Source organism: Lampris incognitus, chromosome 6, assembly GCF_029633865.1.
Source record: "Lampris incognitus isolate fLamInc1 chromosome 6, fLamInc1.hap2, whole genome shotgun sequence".
In the NCBI taxonomy this organism is placed as follows: domain Eukaryota; kingdom Metazoa; phylum Chordata; class Actinopteri; order Lampriformes; family Lampridae; genus Lampris; species Lampris incognitus.
Genome location: NC_079216.1, coordinates 62,165,846 through 62,186,178, shown reverse-complemented (window position 1 = coordinate 62,186,178; position 20,333 = coordinate 62,165,846). Strand labels below are relative to the sequence as shown.

The 20,333-nt window shown below is 45.0% G+C and overlaps 1 protein-coding gene across 1 annotated transcript; it reads left to right on the top strand.

Annotated features, from left to right (window-relative positions):
* The first annotated feature begins 5,174 nt into the window (after positions 1-5,174).
* On the top strand, positions 5,175-19,699 carry alpk3a (alpha-kinase 3a). Its single transcript, XM_056282481.1, has 14 exons — positions 5,175-5,314; positions 6,771-6,794; positions 8,127-8,248; positions 8,889-9,006; positions 9,159-10,572; positions 13,463-16,115; positions 17,019-17,166; positions 17,706-17,833; positions 17,937-17,972; positions 18,104-18,378; positions 18,665-18,753; positions 18,871-19,088; positions 19,182-19,230; positions 19,324-19,699. Exons 1-14 carry the CDS (start codon positions 5,175-5,177, stop codon positions 19,697-19,699), a joined length of 5,790 nt encoding a protein of 1,929 aa, XP_056138456.1.
* The last annotated feature ends 634 nt before the right edge of the window (positions 19,700-20,333 follow it).

Below are 20,333 nucleotides of genomic sequence, written 5' to 3'. Positions count from 1 at the left end.
GGAGCGGTACACTTTGTTTGACATTAAAGAAACAGAATGGGGCACCTGGTAGAGCGTGTACCACATAAGGCTGAGTCCTTACCGCAGCGGCCTGGGCTCGAATCTGGCCCAGGCCCCTTGCGGTATGTCATTTCCTGTCTCTCTACTGTTACTGTCAAATAAAGGCAGAAGATGCCACACAAAAGAAGAAACAGCATAACACAAGCACATAACAGATAAAACACACCATTTATATTATTTTATGATAACGATGATGATGAAATACTATAACTACTACTACTAAAACTACTACTACTACATATTACTGGTCCCTTTCATATTGCTGCAGTTTCACTACAGAGCAACATCAACAACAACAACAACAACAACAACAACAACAACAAACACATGCATGTCTGAGTCTAGACAAGTCATGACGAGGTCCAGTCATCAACATAGTTCAGCAGGGATTAAACCCAGTTTAACCAGGGAGCATTTTGGTAATGGCTAACTGTAACAAAATAAGATCAACTCCTGGCTAAATCCAAAAAGATGCTCCCCATTGCCGCATATAGCGTATAGAATGTCATCTGGCTAAAATGTTTATATTTCAACAGTCCGCAAGTGTTACAGTTGTCGAGCAATTTCTCACTTTGCAAGCACGGAGATCCGCAGACGGCTTAGTTAAAAAGTTCATACTGCTACTACTTTCAGCTGCTCCCATTAAGGGGCGCCACAGCGGATCATCCGTTTCCATTACTTCCTGTCCTCTGCATCTTCCTCTGTCACGCCAGCCACCTGCATGTCCTCTCTCGCCACATCCGCACACCTGCTCTTTGGCCTTCCTCTTCTCCTCTTCCCTGGCAGCTCCATATTCAGCATCCTTCTCCCAATATACCCAGCATCTCTCCTCCACACATGTCCAAACCATCTCATTCTTGTCTGTGAATGTTCTCATCCATCCAGGTCATGGTTATCTAAAGGAGTTGAATCAAGTGCAACTGGACTTGGTATATATCCGCGAAGACGTTTCGCCTCTCATCCAAGAGGCTCCCTCAGTTTGTGCCTTTCTGACTAGACGTCTGGTCAGATTTGGCTCACGTTTCGCCTCTTGGATGAGAGGCGAAACGTCTCTTGGACTGAGGGAGCCTCTTGGATGAGAGGCGAAACGTCTTCGCGAATATATACCAAGTCCAGTTGCACTTGATTCAACTCCTTTGGCCATCTCAATCTTGCCTCTCTTGCTTTGTCTCCAAATCGTCCAACCTGAGCTGTCCCTCTAATATAGTTGTTCCTAGTGCTGTCCTTCTTCGTCACTCCCAATGAAAGTCTTGGCATCTTCAGTTCTGCCACCTCCAGCTCCACCTCCGGTCTTTTCGTCAGTGCCGCTTGTTTCACTGCCACCTTGTAAACCTTCCCTTTAACTCTTGCTGGTACCCTTCTGTCGCAAATCACCCCTGACACTCTTCTCCACCCACTCCACCCTGCATGCCTTACTTAAAAAGTTCATAGGTGAAGAAAAGAAATCTTCTCCTGATTTAAAGACATTGGATTTGGTCTTCAAAGCTATCGTCATTAGAGGAGGTGCCTGAACAATGCGCCATAGGGAGGGAAAACTCAACTGAAGTAAGATACTAGATTTTCGTCTATAGTTAATGAAATACATGTGTACCACGAGTGAGTTGGTTTTGGATAGCTGCTGTGTTTTGGCAATGTGCTGCACGTGTTGCAATACCATGTGAGGGTGCGGTGGGGTGGGGGGGGCTGTACCTTGGTGGCTCTTGAGCCAAATCCTAGGACACGGAGCATAGCTCGTCATCGGTTTCCTCGTGAGCTTTATTACCAAATCATATATGAGCAGGTGTGTTTTCCGATGCCATCTGTAGCACACTGCAGTCTTACCTGGTAGAGCGTGTACCACATAAGGCTGAGTCCTTAACGCAGCGGCCTGGGTTCGAATCTGGCCTCTCATCCAAGAGGCGAAACGTCTTCGCGGATATATACCAAGTCCAGTTGCACTTGATTCAACTCCTTTGGCCATCTCAATCTTGCCTCTCTTGCTTTGTCTCCAAATCGTCCAACGTGAGCTGTCCCTCTAATATACTTGTTCCTAATGCTGTCCTTCTTCGTCACTCCCAATGAAAGTCTTGGCATCTTCAGTTCTGCCACCTCCAGCTCCACCTCCTGTCTTTTCGTCGGTGCCGCTGGTCTCACTGCCACCTTGTAAACCTTCCCTTTAACTCTTCCTGGTACCCTTCTGTCGCAAATCACCCCTGACACTCCTCTCCACCCACTCCACCCTGCATGCCTTACTTAAATAGTTCATAGGTGAAGAAAAGAAATCTTCTCCTGATTTAAAGACATTGGATTTGGTCTTCAAAGCTATCGTCATTAGAGGAGGTGCCTGAACACTGCGCCATAGGGAGGGAAAACTCAACTGAAGTAAGATACTAGATTTTCGTCTATAGTTAATGAAATACGTGTGTACCACGAGTGAGTTGGTTTTGGATAGCTGCTGTGTTTTGGCAATGTGCTGCACGTGTTGCAATACCATGTGAGGGTGTGGTGGGGTGGGGGGGGGCTGTACCTTGGTGGCTCTTGAGCCAAATCCTAGGACACGGAGCATAGCTCGTCATCGGTTTCCTCGTGAGCTTTATTACCAAATCATATATGAGCAGGTGTGTTTTCCGATGCCATCTGTAGCACACTGCAGTCTTACCTGGTAGAGCGTGTACCACATAAGGCTGAGTCCTTAACGCAGCGGCCTGGGTTCGAATCTGATCCAGGCCAGATTCGCCTCTCATCCAAGAGGCGAAACGTCTCTTGGATGAGAGGCGAAACGTCTTCGCGGATATATACCAAGTCCAGTTGCACTTGATTCAACTCCTTTGGCCATCTCAATCTTGCCTCTCTTGCTTTGTCTCCAAATCGTCCAACGTGAGCTGTCCCTCTAATATACTTGTTCCTAATGCTGTCCTTCTTCGTCACTCCCAATGAAAGTCTTGGCATCTTCAGTTCTGCCACCTCCAGCTCCACCTCCGGTCTTTTCGTCAGTGCCGCTTGTTTCACTGCCACCTTGTAAACCTTCCCTTTAACTCTTGCTGGTACCCTTCTGTCGCAAATCACCCCTGACACTCTTCTCCACCCACTCCACCCTGCATGCCTTACTTAAAAAGTTCATAGGTGAAGAAAAGAAATCTTCTCCTGATTTAAAGACATTGGATTTGGTCTTCAAAGCTATCGTCATTAGAGGAAGTGCCTGAACACTGCGCCATAGGGAGGGAAAACTCAACTGAAGTAAGATACTAGATTTTCGTCTATAGTTCATGAAATACGTGTGTACCACGAGTGAGTTGGTTTTGGATAGCTGCTGTGTTTTGGCAATGTGCTGCACGTGTTGCAATACCATGTGAGGGTGTGGTGGGGTGGGGGGGGCTGTACCTTGGTGGCTCTTGAGCCAAATCCTAGGACACGGAGCATAGCTCGTCATCGGTTTCCTCGTGAGCTTTATTACCAAATCATATATGAGCAGGTGTGTTTTCCGATGCCATCTGTAGCACACTGCAGTCTTACCTGGTAGAGCGTGTACCACATAAGGCTGAGTCCTTAACGCAGCGGCCTGGGTTCGAATCTGGCCTCTCATCCAAGAGGCGAAACGTCTTCGCGGATATATACCAAGTCCAGTTGCACTTGATTCAACTCCTTTGGCCATCTCAATCTTGCCTCTCTTGCTTTGTCTCCAAATCGTCCAACGTGAGCTGTCCCTCTAATATAGTTGTTCCTAATGCTGTCCTTCTTCGTCACTCCCAATGAAAGTCTTGGCATCTTCAGTTCTGCCACCTCCAGCTCCACCTCCTGTCTTCTCGTCAGTGCCGCTGGTCTCACTGCCACCTTGTAAACCTTCCCTTTAACTCTTGCTGGTACCCTTCTGTCGCAAATCACCCCTGACACTCCTCTCCCCCCACTCCACCCTGCATGCCTTACTTAAATAGTTCATAGGTGAAGAAAAGAAATCTTCTCCTGATTTAAAGACATTGGATTTGGTCTTCAAAGCTATCGTCATTAGAGGAAGTGCCTGAACACTGCGCCATAGGGAGGGAAAACTCAACTGAAGTAAGATACTAGATTTTCGTCTATAGTTAATGAAATACATGTGTACCACGAGTGAGTTGGTTTTGGATAGCTGCTGTGTTTTGGCAATGTGCTGCACGTGTTGCAATACCATGTGAGGGTGGGGTGGGGTGGGGTTGGGGGGCTGTACCTTGGTGGCTCTTGAGCCAAATCCTAGGACACGGAGCATAGCTCGTCATCGGTTTCCTCGTGAGCTATATTACCAAATCATATATGAGCAGGTGTGTTTTCCGATGCCGTCTGTAGCACACTGCAGTCTTACCTACACATGGCTGCTTTGAACGTACTGAGGGGGCATCAACACAGAGGAGAGACATTTCTATGACATGGCCGCAGATCAAGTGATACTTTCTAGTAATACCCTGCGATTTAAAGGTTTTTTTTTTTCCTTCTCTATATTGAATTTCTATTTGCTTTGAGGCTTCTTCCCTTAGTCTGATGGCTAGTTACGGAAAATGTGATGTGTACTTGCACCTATTTGTAGGCCGTCTATAAATAGGGTGCTGCTGGCAACACATGCACGTCTATGATTGACAATTGCAGAGATTCGCCTCTGCGACTCGGGCTCCGCAGGAACACAGAAGACGTCTCAGCGGTAAGTAGGTGAACGTACTGTGTTTTATTTCAGTCGAGGTACTCCTGAATTTTGGGTTAGGAACTTGGAAGTGGGTGGAATGTCTTGGGGCTGTGTCTGGCCACCAGCAGTGCCCCAACAGCCTGATAGCCGTCCCTATTTATAACCCGCTTCGATACAAGTGCACCGCTTGGACCGAGAGGGCCCGACTCTAAACAGCGTGTCTGACTTTTGTGCAGGAAAATGTCCCCGACGTTATTTGTCACTCACTCACGACAAGTTTCAATCATGTTCCTAACAGCGTCTAACTTTCTCTCTTAGCGGCTTCCCCCATGGATAACCCACTTTAACTCTGAAGTGGGGCGTCGAACCTTTGCCGAGCTTTGTCAAGCTTTCGTTTCAACCGGGGACTACTTGGCCGTGGATTTCTTTCTTTTTTTCTTTCTTCTTTTTTAAAGTTGCTTTATTTTTGGAATTGCTTCGGTGGACAATGACTTCCAGGAGACCAATGACTCGTTCTGCCTCTGGCAACGGGAGGACAAGCAGCTTTAGCGAAGAGGAGGGCGGCTCTTCTAATGGTCGGACAGAGAGTCGCAACCCTTACCTCTCCAATGTCAGGCCTGAAAACAGGTAGGTAACTTCCTCTATATTCCATGTGCAGAGCCTTCACGGCACCGGCATGGAAAAAAAAAAAACAACATTCATATTGAATTGTGTTGTGTTTGTTCAGTTGCCGAGGAAAAGCTCCTACGGCAAGCAGAGCAAGTTGAGGCTAAATAACTGCTTGTTTTGCAGCACAGTGAAGGAAAACCTGTTCGCTGATCAACACTTGTTGGATTGCGGAGCCACGGTGTCACAATAACTTGGTGATACCAGAGATAGCTAAAAACATATGTATATCTCAATATGGATACAGGAAAAAAAGTTTTAATGCATTGCGGGCCTGTATATATATATATATATATATATATAAAAGATTCTGTCTCATGGAAAATCCTTGCAAAGAGTAGTGCATATTCAGTTAGGAGTAAAAGATGTAACCTGTGCTTGGCAGAGAAGTATTTTATTATTTGCAGACCTGATATGTCCACCTTGAATAATAGAAGAGAATTGGCCACCAGCTGTGTCCCCCGAAAAAAATATCTCCTTTGTAACTATAAGTAAAATGTCTTTTTTTAATTTTATTTTTTATATATTTTAACTGCCTGTCCTTCCAACTGTGCCCCAACACCACCCCACTATATAATTCACATAAATTACCTTGTTATACTTCTAATGCAGGCCACTTCAACAGTGGCCTGGCCCCTAAATGCTTTTCAAAACAAGCCCCAGCCCCATTGGTCGTAATGTTTTCTACCCCTCCATTGGTTGCTGTGCATCATAAGTGCCTACCCCGTTGGTTGTTATAGTTTGAATGTTTCCCCGTCTGGTTGGTCGCTGTCCAGCCGAAATTAGAGGGGTGACGCTGGGCAACGTAAACCGTATGATTCTTTGTTGGACCACATTAGCAGCTGATGAGTGCACGATGCACGAAACAGGCCTGTACTGCTATGCATTAAAGCCTTTTTTCCTGTATCCGTGTTGATATTCCGCTCCTCACTAGTTGGGCACTCACAACACCATTGACAGTTTGGGGGGGGGGGAATTATACATATATATATATATATATATATATATACATACACACACAAAAATATAGTTACAGTATGCAACATTAAAGTAAAAAGCAGTCCAAATCATGAGATCTGGAGATGCAGCGTACAGATTTGAAGTCATTCATCTGGAACTGATAGGGGGGAAAGCATGATAAAGACAGCCAAACCGTCATCACCGGGTCTTTGCAGAGCATGACGCTGCGGGCGAATACCCATCACACAGCTCCATTTGGGCTCCGGTTCTGAAATCCGAGGCTATCGGATAAAGCAAAACAAAATGCGTTCATTCGTTTTCCTGCAAGATAAGCATGTTCATTGAAAGTGCTCGTTTGTATCTCAAGGTAAATCTTGGTTCCATGTGAGCGAATCTCGACAAAATGAATCATGACTGATGAATACCCTTCACATTTGCCTCCTCTTAGCTATTCGAGGTATTCTCACTACAGGCCGATGAGGTAATCCATACTTTTAAAACATTCCTCCCAACTAACATCTTAACACCACACATCCCGGTTTACCCCCCCCCCCCGAGAATGACCTCTACACACATTTGAATGATAATGTAGTTAAGTGATCCTGTCAAATGCCGCGTTCAGTCGAATAATGAATATTGACATCCGTGTTAAGACTGTCGGTTGTGATTTGTGGAATGTCTCTGCCTTGGAAGACCGACTCGGTCACCTTTTCAACTACTCGGACAGCTAGAAATGAAGTCGGCTAGATTTCCATTAATTTTCATTAACATCCTTTTCTCCCCATTGCAATTAAAGCTACAACTCTGAATCTCTACTTACTATCGCTGGTGTATTTATTTTGAAAATAACAAAACAACTAGTTGGGGCATCCGGGTAGTGTAGCGGTCTATTCCGTTGTCTACCACCATGGGGATCGCCGGTTCAAATCGCTGGTTCGAATCCCTGTGTTACCTCCGGCTTGGTCAGGCATCCCTACAGACACAATTGGCCATGTCTACGGATGGGAAGCCAGATGTGGGTATGTGTCCTGGTCGCTGCACTAGCGCCTCCTCTGGTCGGTTGGGGCGCCTGTTCAGGGGGGAGGGGGAACTGGGGGGGAATAGCGGGATCCTCCCACGCGCTACGTCCCCCTGGCGAAACTCCTCACTGTCAGGTGAAAAGAAGCGGCTGGCGACTCCACACGTATCGGAGGAGGCATGTGGTAGTCTGCAGCAGAGGAATGGGGTAATTGGCCGGGTACAATTGGGGAGAAAATGGGGGGGGGGACTAGTTAATCATCAAATATCCAAATCATGTATGCTTTTGTAGTGGCTCATTTTAATGACAGGAGTTTCTTGAGAAAAATGAAACAGGCGTAGAGTTTTACATCGCTGCCACAGAAGCTGAATGCGGAGAAATAAGGAAGGGGGACGGGGGGGGGGTGGTGAAAAGGAAGCCATGTTATTGTGGCAAATGAAGCTCGTTGGGAAATTTGACCAACAATTACAACAGTTTAAACTCAGGTTCAACTATGTTTTGTTTTTTGGGGGGATTTTTTTTTTCACGTGATGGGGAGGTGTTGACACAACGGCATTGCTGTCTCACTTTTCATGGATCTCTGGGGTTTAAAGTGGCCAAGTCACCAACGCGCTCACCTGTAGCGCCACGTTAAACCCAAAATGATGATCTTCAGAATTGTAGCTTTAAGTGAGCAAATAATCGGAATGTATTGTGCAGAGGTGCAGGGGTAACTTAAACAATACTGACTTACTACTCAGAAGCAGCAGCAACGAGGAGCAGGGCTCTTTCTAATACAGTAAGGTTTCCCTCCAGGAGCACATTATGCAGTGTGATGGCTCAGCTGACGGAGGACATACAGCCGTCCTTTGAGACCACCTTAAAAGCAAAGGCAGTGTCGGAAAACTGTAATGTGAAGTTCACCTGTGTGGTTTCAGGTAAGCCCGTGCCGAACACTCATCCTCGTCATTTTCGTGTGTCTGCTTGCTGTTTTCAGTCGGGCTATCTGTGGTGTGAGATCACAGTGTTACCCAGGATGTGGTTAATTTCAGCACAGTGTACTTGGTGTTATTGACAGTTTGGGTGCTGGATAATCACTGAGAATGCTCATTAACAGCACTGTATCGGAACAGTATAGTCATTTATTTCCTACACAGCTCTTCACTTCTGACAGTAACATGGGTGCAAGGTGGTGGTTAAACTGCACCAGTATAATGGTGGTTTATTTAACATATTCAGGCATGTCCTTCCGAGGTGCTTTCTAATACAGGCGGAGATTTCAGTTGGCTGTTTCTTAGTCATACATGCAATCCAATGTCTTACACAACAAACATGATGCAACTACCTGAAACATCCTCCTCCCAGAACGACATACAGTATTATGGTATTGTATTTAGTATTTTCACCACTAGTCATGCTTATAGTCTTGTAATCTTGGTCATGCAATAAGTTTTAGACATTGTGTCATTATCATAGACATTGTTTTACTGTATTAACACGTCATTCACCATACCATTGTGGATCCAATAGCACAATGTTCATAACCTAGAAATAATAAGATTTTATCCATATCTATAGGTTACCCAGCTCCAGAACTGACATGGTATAAAGACGATATGGAGATGGATCGGTACTGCGGTCTCCCAAAGTATGAGATTCGACGCAATGGAAAAACCCACTCCCTCCATATTTACAAGTATGTAGTCCCATTCTCCTGCCAGAAGAGTCTTTCTGAAACTTATTTTAGATTAATAATGGGAAAATATTTGCGTATTTACATTTTAGAAGAGCCTTTTTTAAGAGTATCACTCACAGTTTTCTAAGATTAGTAAGCCTTTGTCTTTTCAGCTGTACGTTGGACGATGCAGCAATCTATCAGGCCTCAGCCAGTAACAGTAAGGGTATTGTCTCCTGCTCGGGCGTTTTGGAAGTCGGCACCATGAACGAGTACAAGATCCATCAGAGGTTCTTTGCCAAACTAAAGCAAAAAGCAGAGCTCAAAAAGAAGGAGTTGGAGGAGAGCAAGAAGAAGAAGGGTAAAGACAATGTCCAGCAAGAGCAACCGCAGGTCATCTCTGAACGAAGTCAAAGGAAACGACCCATTCCCCCGCCAAAGGAGACCCCAATTCTCCAGGAGCGTGGAGCTGTGCAGCAGTCAGGGGCTGTTGCACTAGAACCCAATGGGGTCAGCACTGAAGTCAGGGAAACAGCCCCTGTGACCCCAAAAGACAGTGGTGTAGAAGAGACAGAGACACCTACCACCCAGTCCCCAACTACAGAGACCTCGCAAACAAAGAAAATAAAGCTCTCTAATGGTTTAGATGCTGGAGTTGGCAGCCACGGCAATAGCAGAGGCCAGAAAATGGGAAATGGGGGTGAAAACTCTTATGATGGGGGGCTCAGTTTGGCACAATTTCTGGCAGACACTCTCCATTCCCAGGCTGCCGAGGAGAAGCAGAACTCTTTGGAAGTGGAGAATAGTAAAGATATGGATACATCTATTACAGATGTTAACAAAGAAGAACGAGCTCGAGAGAAAAAATGCAAAGAGTGGGATGAAAAAGAGGGAGAAAAAGCACTAGGTGAAGAGCACGAGAGAGATAGAGAGAAAGAGCAAGAATTAGCCATCGAGAGAGAGAAAGAAAGAGAAAAGCTAGCAGAATTGCCACACAAGATGAGCCACTCTAAGCACGTTTCAGCCACCAAAAGTCACAGCAAGGCTCATAAGGATCATGACCACCATAACATTCAGTCTTCCATCTCCTCTGTCCTCCACACAGTCAAAGACTTCTTCTTTGGAAAGAGCAAGAAGGACTCTCATGAACACTGGGAGAAGGAGGAGAGAGAGGTCGATGTCCCAGGTGACTCAATACATTCTAGCCCTCCTGAACAAGAGCCACAACCACTCTTTTGGCTGCAGCCAGAACCTCAACCAGAGGTTGATAAAACTCCTCTCGCAAAGGAGGCGTTACCCATGGGGATTGGGGAGCTGAAGGAGCCATCTGCCATGATGGTAACAGAACAACAGTCAGTTTCGTTAGAGCTTGTGACAGCACAAAAACATGAGCGTGAAGATAGTGCTTCCCACACAGAAGATCTCCCTCCAGCTTGTGAACCACCACCTGAGAAGGTAGCCGACTCCATCAAACCAGAGGCGTTGATGACTAATGACGTCGTGGAGCCTATGGAGGTGTCTATGGAAGGAGACAGCACTGCTCCAGGCAAATCGATATCCACGGCCAGGTCTCCAGTCTTCACTGAGGTGAGTTGTCTCTTGCTGATCATCCCATGGTCCTGCACCACAGCAAGCAGTCTCTTGAGACTTATTTATAGACTCCACATTTGTGCAACAAGACACAAGATGAGCTAATTCGGGCCCACAGCCCAAACTATGCAAACTGTGAAGCACAGTGTGATCTTGGACCACAGGGTAAAGTTCCTCCAATTTATACTTAGAGAGAGTGACTCGTAAAAAGCAAAATCATGATAAGCAAATCATGTTGAGCAAAAATCATAATCTAGCAAATTATGCCACGTTTTTGGGGACTGTCTGTATAAGACAGAATATCAGAATATACTGTCTTTAAAAAACAGAGAATGACGGTGGCTAAGTGAGTCAAACTGGTTCTGTGTCTATGTCTCGACATGTGACACCATGGTTTTCATGCGTCAGTCTCAAGAGCGATACCCAACATATAGGACAACAGGGGAAAACAAGGAACCATACAGTATTGACAGGAGGAGGTGGCAGACATTGTGAGTCTAATCATAAACAACCCTGTAGCGTAAGTGCTGGACGGGCTGAGGAAACCCGAAACCATCACTGTTGATAAGTGTACTGTTCTGCCATGCTACAGAGACAATGATGAAACCCGTATGTCAGAGGCGGATCTCGTATTCCAAACAGGGCTGAGCACGACAAAGGGTCATGTGGTCAGTGTGTGGAGTGGTAGTCTTCTGAGGCGGGTCTCAGCATGGGAGAATGACCTCTTCACATTGGACACATTCCTGCTGCCCCCGCATCTTAAAATAAACCTCATTCTGATTTGGGGAAGATGGAGGGAGGCTTTCCATTTGCAGACTCGCCTTGGCAGTACCTCTGTCATCTGATTGGCCGATTTTAAATATTGTTTTAAGTGTGCCGAATAAAGACTGTCAAGCTGTGCTCATCAAACTTTTCGCACCTATACAGTTAGAAGACTTATCGGTGGTGTACCCAGGGACACGAGCATCATTTTAGAGTTGTACTATTTTCAGTCCCACTGGTTGTGTTGAACTTGATCGTGTGACAGAGTGTGCTCCATTGATGGGTTAACACCCTCGTTTTCGGTTTTACTCAATGCTTTGTTTCAGACTGTGTAGTGGTGTATGACACAACCGCCCCTTGAAAAAATTATGCATGTCTTTTCTGGTGGTGGAGTGATACCTAGTGATGCAATTACTAGGCACGCACAATGCGCACGACAACAAAAAAAAAAAATCATGCTTTAATTTTCAGCACAATACCTCTCTTTAGTCTTAATCCATGGGAGATGAGGTTGTGTGAAATAGTGAAATGTCCATAACCTTTTCAGAACATGAAATATGAACGTGTGCCTTAGAATATATTTTTCCAATGATTGCATATTACTTTCTATATTTCTTTCGGGCAAAACAGTTGGGAAGGATGTGATGAGTGAGGCGCTGATGTGCAATCGCGTAGAATGAAGAAATAGTTGTTTTTTTTTGGCTACATTTAGCAAGCGAGCTGATTTGTGACTTCCTTTTGTGCCGGGTTAATATCGCCGTCAGTGGCTGACTTGAAAGAACAGAGAGTGTTGATGCTTTGACAGAAGGAAGCTTACTAGAGAGAACGCTTCTGTGAAAACACGAACACGTGGGTATGCCTCAAACTCCATCTTTCGCCTAAACGTGACACCAGTTCCCCTCCATTGAAAGTAACAACTTCTTCTTTCTTTATAGTATCCAATGTCTAAACATCGTGTCACACGGATGGGGCTGACTCTCCTCCCATGTGTGATGACCTGCATGATGAAGAAACAGAAAGTATACGAAATGGATGACAAATGTTAACATGTATCGCCGGCACCATTATTTATCACTTTTTAGCCGAATGGAGTACATTTCTTACATTATTGTGCAAACTTTATTTCAACAGAGGGTTTTGCTTAGATGTACCAATGCGGATTTTTTTTCTTCCTCATGCTTTAAGGTCATAGGTCAGACATGGCTTTTTTTCCCCCAATGGGAGCTTAATTTCCTGAACACGTGAAATATAAACTATTAACATAACTAGTGAGTTATGCATTGGGGAAGGATTTATGGTCCTTTTGCCAAGAGATGAGAGCTGTTTAAATCATGCATGGAGAGATTTTTGTGTAAACAGTTTCATAGTTTGTGGGAATTCCCCTACCATTTTCCCCCACAACATGTTCCGCCTCCGTTTGCAGTTAATTTATTCTAACATGGCCTCTCCGGTTTCCCTGTTTCAGTTCAAAGTAGAAAGTTAAAATCAAGGGGGGTAAAAATAAATATGAAGTCAGTTCGCATAATTTGTTTCGTGATGGCAATAAGAGGACCTATCTCAGAAGGCAGGTGTGGCCTATGCATTGCAACAGTTAAAACTGCAAATTTGAAATACTTGACATGTGTGCACGTTCAGTTTCAACTACCTAACACGTGATACGATATAGGGGCGCTCTTGAAATAAGCTGACGGGCTGTAAAACACAAAAAAAAAAATCATGGTCCGAGAGTCTTAATTCTCCAAACATTTTTATCATCATCGATATTTCATCATCATCAATGATGCAGCACTGTCCTGCAAACACAGTTTGTGTCAACTGTGTTTATCGTTGAGTTCATTTATGATGAAATAGCTTTCTGTGGTCCAAAACTGTCACGGTGTTAACAGGAAAAGGTTGCTGTAGTAAACCATAGTCACATGATTAGCCACAACAAGCACTTTCAAACTGCTTGGAACTGCTGCACTTAATATCTGTTTTTCCAGAGAATGCAAGCACAGATGAATGAAGACTGACATAAACTGAACTTGCGAAGGTTTTTATGAAGTTGGTTATTAAAGAAAGGCCGTGCTGCGGTAGTAAAAGCAACTCAATACTAAAGTGCTTTCCTATTCTTATCCTCGCTCAGGCTACAGAAAAAGATCCCTGGGCAGTCCCAGTTATCCAAGTGGTTTCCGCACTCCAGCAAGAGCCAAATGCCCCAGTGGCTTCATCGGAGCCCGATCACTGGGTCACAAGAGAGGAAACCAAGTCTTCATCCATGCAAGATCCACCTGGCTTGCCACTGACTCAAGCCTCCAGTGAGGAGACGTGTCCCCCGACATCCATCGACACCGATTTGGGGAGCAGTTTGGCTACCTCCGGTAGTGTCAAATCAGAAATAGACAACCAGGGCCTTGATAAGGTAACCGCCGACAGTTTGGAAGAGAAGGTGATAACTGATGATGAAACGGGCAAAGAAAGAGCATTTGACACGCATAACAATCATTCATCCAAAACTATGTGGCTGGAACAGAAAGCTGATTTGAAGTTAGAGTCACAGCCGTTTCCAGTCAAAGACAGCACTGCGGTTAATGAATTGAGAACAGATTCATTGGAAGAGGAAAGAGAAGCGTGTGATTCTTCGACACTAAACCAGGTGCCTGTTATTTTGATAACGGATGAGAACGCTATAGCAGCATGCAGCACTGAGAGTGACCACTTCAAAGTAGAGACGGAGGATACTCCACTTATTCAGGAAGCCAATGTAGAGTTTCCTGTAACTGTAGCCCCGGAGAGTGAAGAGAGAGCTGACCTAAAAATACTACCAGAGTCCACCCCTCTCGTGGAACGCATAGAAGACCAACGTCCGAGTGAGAAAGAACATTCAAAGTCAGCTTTAGAAAGTAACGCGGAGGGAGAGGCATTTAAAGTGTTCACTCCTTTTGAGAGAAAACCAGAAGTTAGCTCCCTGGACAACATAGAAATAGACGAGCAGGCATTTTCAAAAGTTGAGGAAATTAAAGACAGGAGGGAAAGTTTACACAGAGATGAAGCGCAGACCATCCTTATTGAGAGGGAATTGGAAATGGGGAAAGACAAAGAGGTTCAGGTGAAAGCAGATGGGTTGAGCAAACCAAAGAGCCCCTCAAAGGAATTAAACAAGGCTTGCCCTGACGGTGTGTCTCAGGAAGTCATTGTGGCGACAAATGTCGAAGGCAGGGAAAGAGCCATAGTCGGACTCACACAGAACGCTCCAGAGATCGAAGTTTTCAAATCTACCACGAAGGACATCCAGGACACTAAACCAACTGTGCCAGAAATAAGGCTGACTGAACAAATTCTGGGAGAAAAAATTGAAGAGATGGAACCTGAGATTACAATCTCTACCCTACCACGGGCATCAAACAAGCCAAAATCAGAGCCTACCATTTTGCAAAGAGATAATACAATCATCATGTCAGATGCAATATGCCAGGCACAGGCCGTCTCTACAGTGACTGAAGACTTCACACCCACACGGAAAAATGTGCTGAATGATGATAAACTCCCTTCAATGGAGAAAAAGCAGGATGTTGTGCAATTGGATGACACAACAAAAATATTTAATCCAGAGCAACCATTTGAGAAAACCAATGAACAAGACTCTCAGATGGACCACACATCAGTTGATGTCGTGAATGTTTCTCATCCTGATGAAAACAAGTGTGGGGAGAGTGTCTGTGTGTCTTCAGAGCCCCCTATCTCAGATACACCACAATCAGATGAGTCACCCAAAGTACCTTTGTTTGTGATGCCACCCACCCCAGTCATTTGTGACGACAGCCCTCCTGAAAGCAATGTAACCACTCAAAATGAGTGGGCGAAAACAGAAACTTTGACTGCCATTCTGAGTAGAGCGACGTGTGGTCTTGAAAGTAGTAGTATTATTGAGGATGATAAGATGCTTAGGAAGAAGCCAAACCAAGAAGCAATGTCAAAGAGTATAATGGAAAACACACCTTCAATATTAGATATAGCCCTAATACCGGCGGAAGTTAACACCAATGTGGTCTCAATAGGTGGAACAGAAGAAGTCCCTGTCACTGAAAATTCAAAGATGACACCTGGAGATACTATTTTGGCTGGGCCATCTTACAAACCCATGAAAGAGGCCAGGTTGGAGTCTGATATAGCTGTAGAGGACCTGCAAAAAGACAATCGCTCTGTTGATAGATTGGGTTTAAACATCCAAACACTTCCAACACTGAGTCCAGCCAGTCTCCGCAAGTTTCTGTCCAGAGCTTCTCCGGGTTCAGACACCCAGGCTGCCATGTCTGTCCCTTCTATCACTGTGGGTGATTCCCAAAGCGACAAGACAGCAGATGAACTGAGCGGAGGCTCAACGCCAACATCCTCCCTCTCCTGTGAGAGTAGCCCCCGACTGAAACGAAGAGACAGTCTGTCTCTTATTCGCTCTGCCACACCCGAGGAGCTGGCCTCTGGGGCCCGCCGCAAAATCTTCCTCCCCAAAACTAAAGGAGAGGATGGGGAGGGAGTAGGGGTAATTGCAGGGGCCCCAGATACTAAAAGCAAGAAGGACAACCCCTACATGTCACCCAGCCAGGCTCGCAGGGCAGCTTTGCTACAAGCTCCTACAGGACAGCATACCCCACCGATGGAGAGACGCTCACCTCTGGTCAGCCGGCGAAAGGCCACCTTGGAGGTGCCCAAAGTGGTGGAAGAGACTCCCACAGAAGAGAAAGCCAACTCCAAGCCAGAGGAGAAACCTGCTGAGAAGGAGAAGCTGGACCCATTCAAAGGTGACACAGCCATCATGCAAACCAAACGACATCTAGTTTTGTGACTGTCTGTGGTGTCATAGATTTTCATTTGCCTTCTTCGATGCAAAGCACCTCACAAACCTGTCCTCTAACTCACTGACTCACCCAGAAGCTGACATTTAAAAGTATCACGTTTAGCGGTACCACCTGTGTAGATTTGGGGGGAGGGTTGTGTTCCCCCCAAAAATGTTTGCGAGTGAGTGCGTCTAAAAATGTATGCTGTTTTAAGCCATTACACATAATGCCATTTTTTATTATCATTGCTCATTGGTAAAAAAAAAATTCAAAATTGCAAATATGTATATATTTTTGCAACCCCAGCACTTTTCTCTAGTGTTGGCCATGTTGTTTCACTCAAGGTAGGACTTCACAGAAACACCAGTGACAGAGAAGCAAGTAAATGGTGCTCTGTCACCTCAAACAAATTAATCTGTTGGCAAAAGTTTTCAAGTTTCTGATGCGTCAGCTTGTTTTTCTGGATTGTTGGTTTGTTAAAATCATGGTTCACATGAGCCAACTTCAGTTTCGCAAAAGCATCTGTTTTACAATGTCAGTGTTAAGTGTCCAATCACGATATAGTCGGTAAATAATATGTTAGCTACTCTGTTCACAACAAATTTGCTAATATTTGTGCTTTGCATCAATGACTAGGCCCATGTGTCCCTTGTTCTGAGCATAATAAAGTTTTTCTTATTGCATGGGAAGATGCAAATACTTGTTGGGAAGGAGGTGGTGTACTGTTAAAGTTTATGGACGCGCAGGGCCGATCGGGATACTTGAGGTTGAGGATGTGGAAACATTAGCAGGTGAAGACTATCCAATACAGTATATATTTACCTTGTGCTCCCCTTCTGGGGGCCCCTCTCTGTCATTCCCCGCCAGCTCCTCAGGTTATCCGGAAGATCAGGGGAGAACCATTTCCAGATGCCTCTGGACACCTGAAGCTGTGGTGCCAGTTCTTCAATGTGCTCAGTGACTCCACTATCAAGTGGTACAGAGATGAAGAGGAAATACTAGAGGTGAAACGAAGGTAAGTCACTGTCCAGTCTTACAACATCAACATTTTCTCTGAGTACGTGTCACACGGTTACGTTCGTGGTAAGCCAGTATCATAATCAGCGATTACAGAAGTTGATCTGTTGCTATTACTGGGGACATTTCTGAGCATCCAACACAATGGGATAAGCTGGACAAGTACGAAATATGAGAGAATAATGGAGTGAGGATGAGTAGGTTTTAACTAGATCTCAAGAGTGTATCCCGTAGCCATGTCATTCTCTAATTCTCGCCGCAAAGCTTCTCAGCTCATGTGACTGTGAGCCCCCACAGCTGTGACACAGATTGCCAGACACAGAGACTGTAAACTGACACACTATTTCGCCATCTCCAGGGGGCATTAAAAGTCTATATTTGTGCTATTGGTTGCTGTGTCAGCAGAATTCCCTTTGACACTTTCACCACCTGTCCCACACTGACCTCTTGTGGGTCCATCTTGAAGTCTCTGAAATCAAATACAATGTTTTTCGGGGCTCGTAAGAGTTCAAATGTCATTGCTTTTGTTCGTCCAAGTGGAGGAGATGAAAGCCAAGTAGCGCTAGCCATTGTCCAGGCATCCAGCCAAGACTGTGGGGTATACGGGTGCACAATCAAAAACGAATACGGGACTGACACCACTGACTTCCTGCTCAGCATAGACAGTAAGTTATGCACGGTGGTGAGTTGTGCTCAGCTCAAGTGTGACATTTAACAGTAATATTATAAAATATATTCTTCTGTCTGTCTCTGTGTCTACTTCCTCAGTTCTATCGGAGATCCTGCTAAAGGACGATTTTGAAGGTAAATCTACCCTTCTGCTATGTATCGTATCAGCAGCCGTTTGCTTTATGGAGTATGTCGAATATAATGTCATAATGACATTATAATGATACCGCTCCTCGAGGATGTGCTTCTTATTCTGTCCCTCACAGTTGGAGAGGAGATAGAGATGACCCCGCTGCTATTCACCAAAGGCCTCGCAGACTCCAGCTGCTGGGGTGACAAGTTCTTTGGTCGCATTATGACCATGGAGGGGAACTTTGGGGAGGGATGTGCGCACAAAGTAAGTAGGATGAAGGTCATCTATGGTCTGGATCCTGTTTTCGAGTCTGGGAGCACCTGCATCATCAAAGTTCAAAGCCCCATTGCATATGGGACGAAAGAGGGGAGTAACCTTGTAGAGAGAAACCAAGAGACTACCAAGCAAGTAAGTAGTCATTTTAATTCAAATCCTCAACCCAACTGCAAGTATTTCAAGTATTGTTATGTGGCTGCTATGCGTTGTAAAAATCACGCAAAGGGATGTGCTGCCACACTCGATATTAAGCGAATGGTTTGGTTTTAACTTGTTGGTTACCACTTAGGGGCCTATTGATTGATTAAAATGATATAGTCAAGCATTTTGGTAGATTGGTCCACAGGTTATCAGGGTATATCATAAATACATGAAAACAGTTCATTTATGCACTATAATGAATTCTTTGTTTTGCCAGGAGTGCAAAGTCCAAAACTTGATTCGGGAATATTGTAAAATCTTTGCCGCTGAAGCAAGAGTTATCGATAACTTTGGCCTTTCCCTAGAGTAAGTAATTGCTGGAATTTGTGATTTGAAAGTTAGGCTATGACAAAATATCAACTTTTTAAAGGGCTACCATCCACCGCTCAAGACCACCCTTACTTTTTTTTTTAACACTACCAGAGTAAATCCTCAGTACCTGATGTACCGACCTGCAAACTCTGTGCCGTATGCTGCAGCGGAAGCTGATCTCAATGGCGTCTTCTTAAACTATTGTACGATGGACGCTAAAGGCAGGCTGATTACACGAACCATCTCTGAGGTGGAGCAGAAATGTTGCGCCTTCCAGCACTGGATTCATCAGTGGACCCATGGCAACTTGCTGGTCACGCGGTTAGAGGGTAAGACTCGCTTGACGCGATCGCTGGGATATCGGTGCGATCTACGATACGACAAATGATGTTGATTATCGTCTGTGTTTTTCATTTTCGTAGGCGTTGGACATAAGCTCACGAACGTTAGGGCCGTGACCAAATCAAAAGGGTTCGTATCCGAAGCGAGGTTTGCAAATGTTATACGTGCTGTGCCGTTGGAGTTTACACACGGCGTTAATCACAACTGTCTTGCATATTTCAGGTACCAAGGTCTTACAGATTATTGCTCTCCTAAAGTATTCGAACAGTTCCTGGCCCAACATCAGTGTAACTACTACTGTGGGCTCCTTGGCCTGCGACCCCTGAAGCCTATGGATAGTTTGCCGCAGCCAGCAAAAATGAAGGGCTCCAAGAGTCCCCTGCTCAACCGCAAGACGGGCATGGGCTCCTCCAGCCCCCAGCTGCAGCGGAGAGGAACAAACAGCCCTCAGATGACTAGGAAGGCGACTTCTAGTCCGAAGGTGACCAGAAAATCCAAAGACGCGGACAACAACACAAAGTCCCAAGAGACGGAAGACAACGGGTCAGACGCCAAACCCAAGTCTACGGACACGCTCAGCGTTATCCAAACGAGGTAGAAAAAGAAGGGCTGATCAGAACCGTGTTGTTTCAAACAAACTTTTGGGACTTTGATATGTGGCCACCACTTGTTCTTTTTCCTTGTTACAAAAGTCAGTATTGCCTGGAACAACCCAATAAACGAGGCCAGGAAGCGTGCGGGTATTAGGAACAAGGAAGTAATGCAAAACAAGCGGGGGAAAATGTTGACCCCTCTGTGTGTCCGGATTGTTACGTAAGTTTACTGTGAATTTCTCAAACGGCGTAATTACTGCAAGACATCCACTTCTTATCATCAGTTAACTGCTCAGCTAAGAGGGTTTATTGTTGGGGGAGCAGTAGTCCGATTCATCGCCTATCTCACAGCAAATGGGTGTGGATTTTACGGGTCCCAGAGCCAAAGTTCTGCTCTTTTGTTTTTAAAAGAGGAGTTGACGATTAAATTATATGATTTTAATGATGGCGTAGGATAAAAAAAATTAAAAAAAAAAAAAGCATGTGCATCATCTCAGCTAGAAGAGCTCAGGTGTGATGTATTTGTAGGTTCAGTAAAAGCAGCAAGGAGTGCATCATCTGCTATGTACATCTGTGATGTACCCACTGCAATGTGTCTAGGGTAGGACAGTTAAGATTTTTTCGTTTTTTACTTGTAGA